This window comes from Rhagoletis pomonella, unplaced genomic scaffold (genome assembly GCF_013731165.1).
Source record: "Rhagoletis pomonella isolate Grant_MI unplaced genomic scaffold, Rhpom_1.0 Rhpom_scaffold_00003, whole genome shotgun sequence".
Lineage (NCBI taxonomy): Eukaryota > Metazoa > Arthropoda > Insecta > Diptera > Tephritidae > Rhagoletis > Rhagoletis pomonella.
Window position 1 is genome coordinate 48,499,856 of NW_023458557.1, and position 9,686 is coordinate 48,509,541.

General features: G+C 40.0%; 1 protein-coding gene across 1 annotated transcript in view; it reads right to left on the reverse strand.

Moving 5' to 3' along the window:
• Window positions 1–6,452: 6,452 nt before the first annotated feature.
• The window catches only part of LOC118736273, a 14,817-nt gene continuing 11,583 nt past the window's right edge, over window positions 6,453–9,686 (reverse strand). Inside the window, exon 2 of the mRNA XM_036466368.1 lies at window positions 6,453–6,487. Coding sequence (XP_036322261.1) covers window positions 6,453–6,487 — 35 coding nt within the window. The remainder of the gene's footprint in view (window positions 6,488–9,686) is intronic.

Genomic DNA, 9,686 nt, shown 5'->3' on the forward strand with positions numbered 1-9,686 from the left:
TCGGAAAATTCAGCCTACACGACGAAACGTCCGACAACGGCTTGAGGCTGATCGACTTCGCCGGGGCCCGAAACATGGTAGTATGCACTACTAGGTTCAAGCATAAAAAGATCCATCAAGCTAGGTGGCTGTCTCCGGATCGAAAAACGAGAACCCAAATCGATCATGTTGTGATAGACGGAAGGCACGCTTCCAGTGTTTTAGACGTACGCACACTCCGAGGCCCAAACATCGACTCGGACCAGCCAGCGCTTTCGCTACTCGACTCTCACACCTGCTCTCAGAGAGCACTCTTCAACAAACCGACATATGCGAGCTATAGAACCACATTACCCGCTCATTAAGTACCGCCACCGAAGAAGTAGTCGGATTTCAGCGAGCCCGAAAGAACAACTGGTACGATGAGGAGTGTCAGGAAGCTGCAGAAATAAAAGATGCCGCCTACAGGGCCACGCTGCGATCGGGCGCAACGCGCGCTATGTGGGACCGCAATAGGGATCTGAAGAGGGAAGCGAGACGTATTTGCCGCAATAAGAAGAGAGAGGCCAAAATACGTGAGTGCGAAGAGCTTGAAATGCTGGCCGACAGGAGGAATGCCCGAAAATTTTACCAGAGAGTTAGGCGGCTTACGGAAGGTTTAAAGACCGGCGGGCACTCCTGTAAGAACAATAATGGCGACCTAGTAACTGATGTCCAGAGCGTACTTAAATGATGGAGGGAACACTTTTCCGCAGCAGCACAAAAAGTTGTGGAGAAGAAGAACCCGAGCCCGCAGTCGATGATGACGGAGTCGACGTTCCACCGCCTGACTATGACGAGGTACGTATAGCAATAACGCGGCTTAAAAACAACAAAGCCGCTGGAGCTGACAGCCTGCCAGCTGAGCTATTCAAGTACGGCGGCGAGGAGTTGATAAGGTGCATGCATTAACTCTTGTGCAGAATATGGTCAGATGAACGCATGCCCGACGACTGGAATTTAAGTGTGCTCAGCCCAATCCACAAGAAAGGTGGCCCCGCACCTTGGCTAAGCATAGGCTACAAGGTCTTATCGAGCGTATTGTGTGAAAGACTGAAGCTCATCGTCAATGAACTGATTGGGCCTTATCAGTGTGGCTTTAGACCTGGCAAATCCACCATAGACCAGGTATTCACAATACGCCAAATCTTGGCAAAGGCCCGCGAGAAAAGGATCGACACTCACCACCTATTTGTCGACTTTAAAGCCGCTTTTGACAGCACTAAAAGGAGTTGCCAATACGCCGCCATGTTTGAATTTGGCATCCCCTCAAAACTCATACGGCTGTGTAAAATGACGTTGAGCAATACCACCAGCTCCGTCAGAATTGGAATTGACCTCTCCGAGCCGTTCGCCACAAAACGGGGTTTCAGACAGGGCGACTCCCTTTCTTGTGACTTCTTCAATCTGATGTTGGAGAAGATAATAAGATCTGCAGAACTGAACCGCTCAGGAACAATTTACTACAAGAGCGTACAATTGCTGGCTTATGCCGATGACATCGACATCATCGGTAACAAAAACCGCGAAGTGTGCTCTGCCTTTTCCAAGTTGGATAGGGAAGCAAAGCGAATGGGTCTGGTGGTAAACGAGGACAAGACGAAGTATCTCCTGTCATCAAACAAACAGTCAGCAACATTCGTGCCTTGGCACCCACATCACTGTTGACAGTTACAATTTCGAGAAAGTAGAGAATTTCGTTTACTTGGGAACCAGCATTAACACCGATAATAATGTCAGCACTGAAATCCAACGTAGAATCACTCTTGCCAACAAGTGCTACTTTGGACTGCGTAGGCAATTCAGGAGTAAAGTCCTCTCTCGACGTACGAAAACCACGCTCTATAAGTCACTCATCATGCCCGTGCTGGTATATGGCGCAGAAGCATGGACAATGACAACATCCGATGTGGCGGCTCTTGGAGTGTTTGAGAGAAAGATTTTGCGGAAGATTTACGGGCCTTTACGCGTGGGCGACGGCGAGTACCGCATACCATGGAACGATGAGCTGTATGAGCTTTACAACGATATGGACATAGTGCAGCGAATTAAAATACAGCGGCTCCGCTGGCTTGGTCATGACGTTCGAATGGACACCGACGCTCCAGCTCTGAAAGTATTCAACTCGGAACCCGCTGGTGGTAGCAGATGAAGAGGGAGGCAGGCCCCCACTGCGATAGAAAGATCAGGTGGAGAAGGACGTGGCTTCACTTGGCACAGAGGAGAAACGACTGGCGTGCTTTGCTGAACTCGGCCAAAATCGCTTAGGCGGTTACAGCGCCAAAGAAGAAGAAGTATTTTATTAAATTAAGGGAAAAAAAGAAATATGTAAAAATTAAGTTGGCAGAGCGTGATTTTGATAATATTGAATGATCTCCAATTGAATTTTACAAAGAGCGATCCATTTGAATCGGAATGTGAAATAAAATGCGTATTACAATTCGAATAAGGTTACATCACAATTTTATAATTGGAATGATTTACATATATAAATGCTCAAATAATAAGTCAACTTCAAGCTTGTTCTTTTAAAGCAAATTAGTGCATAACATTTAGATATGTGCTTGTATGTTTCACAGCATGCTTTCGGTAAATATCGACTTCACATCATTGCGGTAGTTCTGGCTATTTCACACAATTAACAAGAAACTTATACCTTATTCTTTTGCATAAACGTACAATGAAAGTAAAAATTACATAAACGGATGATCAAACTTGACATTATTTAATAAAAATGTAATTTTTCGAAAATATCGTAAAGAAAAATCGATACATTTTCACACCCGTTTTGCAATATCGTAAAACTAAGTTAAAACTACTTAGTAGCAGTCTGAAATGCGACTATGAATAGAAGTGAATTTGAAGTTAGTACTTTAATTGAAGTTGCAACGGCGGTGCGAACGGCGATAACAACGGCGCAGAAAATGGTGCGGATAAGGGCGAGTACAATGGTGCGGAATATGTCGATGGCGATGACTTGCTACGTATTGGCAGTGGTCGTTTTGGCAGACAGGTATGCGAAAATGATGTCGAGTTCCAACGTTGGGAAAGTGCCCCAGTGTGCGTTTCGGCAAGTAACCAAACCGATGAGTCTGAGATCAAAATACGGTTGCTCGAAAAGGAAGTTGAGCTCTTGAAATTAAAATTAGCGCTCGAAAAAGAGAAAAAAGCAGCTACATTTGCGTGAAGTTTTCAAAGTGGGCGATAAGAAGTTAAATTTTGTGATGCGGCTAAAGTTAAAAAGCGTCGCTTTATAATGGTACAATTCCAACAAAATGTATTTGCGAAATTTAGATGACGTGTTGAAAGAAATGGCTACGGTGTTCGGGCAAGATGACAACCTACTGGTTGTGCGCCATCGTTTTCAAAACCGCTGTTGGAAATCAAGTGAGTCGTTCGGTAACTACTACTACGAAAAATACTTGTTAGCCAGCGGCCTCAACCTCAACGACACAGAGCTGGTAGAATACTTAGTCGATGGCATACCGAATAGGCATCTTCAAATACAGGCGAAGCTACCGAACTTTAAAACGGCTAGTGAGATAGTAAAAGCGTTCCGCACCATTGAATTACCGCATACTTCGAATGTACGAGCAGTGGGGGAGAAACTCCGTTGATACAACTGCAACAGCTCAGGCCACATCGCAAGAGAATGCAAAAAGGAAAAGCGAGAGGCAGGTACGTGCTATGCATGCGGCGAACGCGGACACTTCGCTTCCAGCTGCCAAAAATATAAGAAGTCAACGAGTAATTTCGTAATACTAGGTTCACATATAAGTAAATTATCCTCATTTTCGAGCTTAACACCCTAATGTGTAATTATAACAAGAGATTAGCCATATAAAATTCGTCCCTTGTTAATCTGTAATTATGAAATAATCTCAGATTTAACCGATAACTTTTCGTTGTCCATCCTAGTTTTATCGATTGTTTTTGCGAAAGAGAGGAGAAATGCCAAATGTGAAAGTAAACAAAAATGTACGGTAGCAAGTAAAAGAGGTTTGTAAAGGTATTTTTAATAAAATACTAAGTTAAAATATATTTAAAGTGCTTAATATAGCAAAAAAAAGGGATCACGGCGGCACGGAGAAGAAACATAACTTTTCCTTGAGATGTGAGAATAACAAGCACAATAAATTTGACGGCTAATCTGAGATTTGCCTGTGTAAACGGGGTGATTAAAAAACGAGCTTTGATTGGGATAATATTGATATGTGAACATAGTTTTAGTTATTTCCATTTAAGTATTGTAGCTAAACTTAATGTCGACATGGTTGTAGAAGGCTTAATCGATTCTTGGAAGTCCTATAAGCTTTTCGAAAGAAGTTTTAGTCCCAAGACGACTGCAACTAGAAGAAGTAACCGGTTCCTATTGTGGAGTAAATAAATCTAATTTGAAAATTTTTGGAAAAAAGAAATGTTTTGTTAAAGTACTGAATAAAGACATTTTGATGTAGAAATTACAGATGAAGTCACAGATACAAGATACGAGGATAATGTAAAAGATTTAAGCGATGAAAATGTAAAAACAGTTTATAATTTTGAACATGAAAAGCTAAGCTAGGCTATAAATGAAATGTTGGCAATAGATATGCAAGATGTGAACGAAATAGATGTGGTGATTGGTAGTAAAGATAGTCACGACAACAAAAAACTTTTTCAAAAGATATTTTACAAGAAATATTTAAATGCCGATAACCCAGAAGAGCCCTAAGTTAGGAAAGAAATACAACTGCACTTAGAAAACAAAAAGCCATTCAGTTGCGCTCCTAGAAGATTGTCGTATGGTGAAAATTCAGAGTTACAAAAAATATTAGATGAATATTTGAAAAAAGGATGCAACACGTAGACGCGCTCAGTAGGTTGAATAACGTTTTAACGGTTCATACAAATACACTTGAGGAAAATTTGATTATATGCCAAAACAGAGATGAAAACATAAAGAATATCAGAAAGCAATTAGAATCTACAGAGAGTAGCTACTATGAAATGAGAAATGGGGTTGTATATAAAAAGAAGGACGAAAACTTATTTTTTTACGTACCAGACTCAATGAAAGAGCACGTTCCATACAAATATCACGACGAGCTGGGACACATAGGCGTTGACAAAGTGGTATAAACGATAAGTAGAGGTTACTGGTTCCCTAACATTAGGAAAAAGGCAAGTACGCATGTAGAAATTTGCCTAAAGTGCATTGCGTTCTCCGCGAAATACGGAAAAAAGGAAGGATTGCTTAAAATAATCCCTAAGGTAAATAAACCTTTCCAGATGGTTCATATTGGTCACTATGGACCAATCCATAGTACTAATACAAAGTATAAGAATATATTAGTAATAATAGACGCGTGTACAAAATTTGTTAGGCTATATCCAGCAAAGACGACAGCGTCTAAAGAAGCTTTAGAGTCCCTGAAAGATTACTTTCGAGCATACAGCAGACCTAGTTACCTTGTATCTGATAGGGGAAACTGTTTTACGTCCAACGAGTTCGAGGAGTTCTTAAAAGTAAATAACGTTCAACACATTAAGATGGCAACAAATTCTCTCCAAGCAAACGGACTCGTAGAAATCGTCAATAAAAGCTTAGGTCAATGTTAGCGAAAGCAGTAGACTCAAAGACTACTACTAGTTGGAACAACGCGTTAGAATATGGGTAATATGCAATGAACAACACTTTGCACAAAGCAGTGAAGGAACATCCCAGCATAATGTTGTTTTGGGTTTCGCAAAAAGGGAAAATAATAGGCACGCTCAAAGAAAATGTTTTAGGTTCAATACAGGTACATGAAGCTGGGACAGTTCAAGATATCAGGAGGCAGGCCGAAACAGTACAACAGAAAGCGCAAAATTATAATAAGGAATATGCGGACAATAAGCGGTTGCCCCCACGTAAATTCAAGGTAGGAGGTTACGTCGTGGTAACAAACTCCAACTCTCAAATAGGAGTGTCAAGTAAGTTAGTACCAAAGTTTAAAGGACCGTACAGAGTGGCCAAAATCTTAGAAAATGATCGTTACTTGATAGAAGACGTAGAGGGTTTCCAACAAACCCAAATACCAGATAAGGGTACCTGGGCAATTACAAACTTAAAGCCGAGGTTCGAATGTAAAACGACAAGAAGTATGACCAATCAAAAAAATAATAATAATTTAGGAGCACACGGCGTAGAATCATGGGATTCTAGTCGTCAGGATGGTCGAATTGTAAGCGTAGTTACTAGCAATATAAGTGCAGATAAAAGTAATGTAAACGTAGATTTAAGCAAGTAGGCATTGTGAAAGTAGCTCGTAAGTGTAAACATGGGGTAAGCATTGATGAAGTAGTGTAACCAGCCCATAAGCGATAGATTGTATTCTGTCTAGACCTTAAGCAATGTTATCTAAGAAATAAAACGGCACAATCTAGCGAACTTAAGAAGAAGCCAGACGTGTTTAATTCGATTTGCTTAGTTTTTTAGAATTCTCTTCTGTGTCGCGAAGAAAATGAGCAGAAGTATTTTTGAGCAGAACTTCTTTCTTATAATATAACTTATAACCCTCACAAAGTAGAATTCTCTTTCTGTGTTGCGAAGAAAAGGAGCAGAAGTAATTTGAGCAGAACTTCTTTCTGCGTAGGCAATAGAATTCTCTTTCTGTCTTGCGAAGAAAAGGGGCAGAAATATTTTTGAGTGGAACTTCTCTCTGCGTAGGCGGCCTACGGCCGCGCTTAGTGATTAAAACCCGCACAAATAGAATTCTCTTTCTGTGTTGCGAAGAAAAGAAGCAAAAGTATTTTTGGGCAAAACTTCTTTGTACGTAGGCGGCCTACGACCGCGCTTAAGGAATATAACCCTCACAAAGTAGAATCCTCTTTCTGTGTTGCGAAGAAAAGGAGCAGAGGTATTTTTGAGCAAAACTTGTCAACAACAAAAGTGACTATACTATAATTATGATGTATATTTAAATCATACATATAATCAATAATTATCATTTTACTGAAAAATTACATTATCTGCACATATAATACTCATAATTGCTATTAAAGTCATAATTAGATAGCACTTATCATATTCGCCTTTATAATGATCTTACGCTTTTAACATCTGGACACATTTTTTTAAACGCATTCTGGCAACGCGTTACTCACACGTGCGGCCATCTTCGTTTTGGTCATTGTCCATATATACAACTTCATCATGTATCTCGAAACGAGCGTTCGTTTCGCCTGCCACACGAATCGTTCGTCTCTTGGTACTGTGTAATTCGTTTTCGTCTGGCAACACAAAAACAGCTGATCGTTACGTTGCTTGCGTCTAGTTTGCAATTTTCTAACACGAAAAGGAGACGAAAGAGAGACGATAGGTTATTAGTGATCGTCGAGATGGGTCGTTCAGCCAAATTATGTAAATAAAGTGAAAAATTTGTAAATTTCAAACAAAATGAATGTAAGCAATATAACAAAAAATAGTAATTTATGTTTTCACCAATTAAAAAACCCACAACACACAATTTGAGGTGCTGATTCAAGAGATGGACCAGAACCCGGATCGGCAAGAGGGGTACCAGTGTTTGATTCTGACAGAGCCAGGGTTCAGAAGCGAGATAATGGAAGAAGGTAAGCTTATACTTGGTAGCAAAAATCCTGAATATTCTAGTAACATAACCAAAAGTACGATTTGTTTATTTTTCTTCAGACATGGGCTGACCTCAAAAGCCGCACAAAAAGAAGATTGCGAACTATATTCGTAACATAAATATGACAGCTGGGGTCCTTTTCGGCATTCAAGGCCGACGGAGATCGAAAAAACCATCGACCGCAACATTTCTATGTCGAAGGCCGCAGCACCAAGTAGCCCAGCGCTTGTAATTTCAAGGCCTTCGGCATCACAGGCATCAGCGTCCACCTCTGAAAATTTGTCAGCGACTGACATGCCAGCACTATTCGTTGTGCGTACAGCAACGATACGCAATTCAGGAGGCTACCCTTATTCGATATCATCCTAACGTTCGTTGACGCACTACTCGCCACTCCAGAGCCCACTAATTCCACCAGTAACTACACAAAAAATCTCTGAATGGCAAAAATAGTAAATAACATTTGACGGTGATGTCCATTTTCTATAAAATGTACCAAACAAATGAAAAATAATAAAATTCTAAAGGAAATATATAAAAATACCTTAATTTTTCATTTGGCAACGCTGTTCTAGACGAATACAACGTAACCGACGTAAAGTCTACACGAAGGCGATCGTTCGACTTACAAAATTGTAAGCGGAGACGAATTCGCCTGCAGGCGCATCGTTCTGTCCCCTATCGTTCGAGATACATGATGAGGCTGATAAATACTATTTCGGGTCTCTAATGGTAAATAAACAAATTTATAAACGTGTTCCTCATCGTTAAACAATAAAATGAATAAAATATATACTAGATAAACGTTCAAAGAGCTTAATTTAGTTGAAATGTGTGTTCCGCACACTTGTATTTGTTTGAAATGGTTTGTTATCGTACATTTTGTTAGGGGAAATTTTCAACTGTAACAACAAATTACTCGTAATCTATGAGTTTCCTCGCCGTACGAAAAATGACACTGAAGATGGCACAACGTCGAAATCGGTTTGTCTCCAAACCAAATTTGACAAGGGATGACGGAAATTCGTTCCATAATACATCATACACCCACCCTGTCGGAAACAACAACAACCAAAAAGGAAAGAGTACATTTATATTTTCGATAGAAAAAAAGCAGTACAAGACATAAAAAAGGAGTGCGTTTTGTTTTAATTCCACTTAGTAAAGGTTATAATCCCTAAGCGCGGCCGAAGGCCGCCTACGCAGAAAGGAGTTAAGTGCAAAAATACTGTGGATACCGAAGCCGGAGTTATATCCACAAGATGTGTTACACACTTTTGACAAAAAAGGGCGGTTCGTCCTCTCTTCCTCGGCAACACAGAAAGGAGAATTCTACGTAGCAAGGGTTATAATCCCTAAGCCCTTTAATTTTATTATTTTAAAATTTCAATCCTTATTTGCATTTGCCAGTTTTGGGAGATAAGTACATGCGGCACGCACGTCTTTTTCGGTTGGTTGAATGAATGCCCTCCTAGTCACCAGTTCCGAGTCTTTTCGATTGCTGAGTAAGAGGCCTTATGTCGGACAAAAGACGGAGTATAATAGGGCATTCGCACGCAGCGATTTTACAGGCAACAAAAGTTGAATACGAAGTTCAATGAGAAGTTGAAAGTGAAAAAGTTGCCATCCCTATTCAGACGAGGCGATTTTCGATTCAACACGAATCGTTATTTACATTATTGAAAATGAATTTAAATCGCAAAATTTTATCAATTGGCGTAAATTTGGTAAGCCAAGCGTTGGTAGAAGTGCGTTTAGCGAAGCTGAAAAACAAAATAAGAGTAAAAATGTAAAAAAGAAAAAAAGTGTGTATACAGAACAGTCTTGGCATTTTTGGTACAATTGTACTTGTTTGATACAGTTTCATTTACAATATACTTTCCTAATACGCAGTACTTTTTAGTACAATTTTGTAATGAATACTAAAAATATATAGCTCTGAAAATTCACAGCAAGAAATTTTTTGTATTCTCTTTTGTTCGCCTGTTCGTATTTACCTTTGTAAGTTTTGAAAAATGGCTTGAACGAACCAGTATAATATAGCCTAGGCAA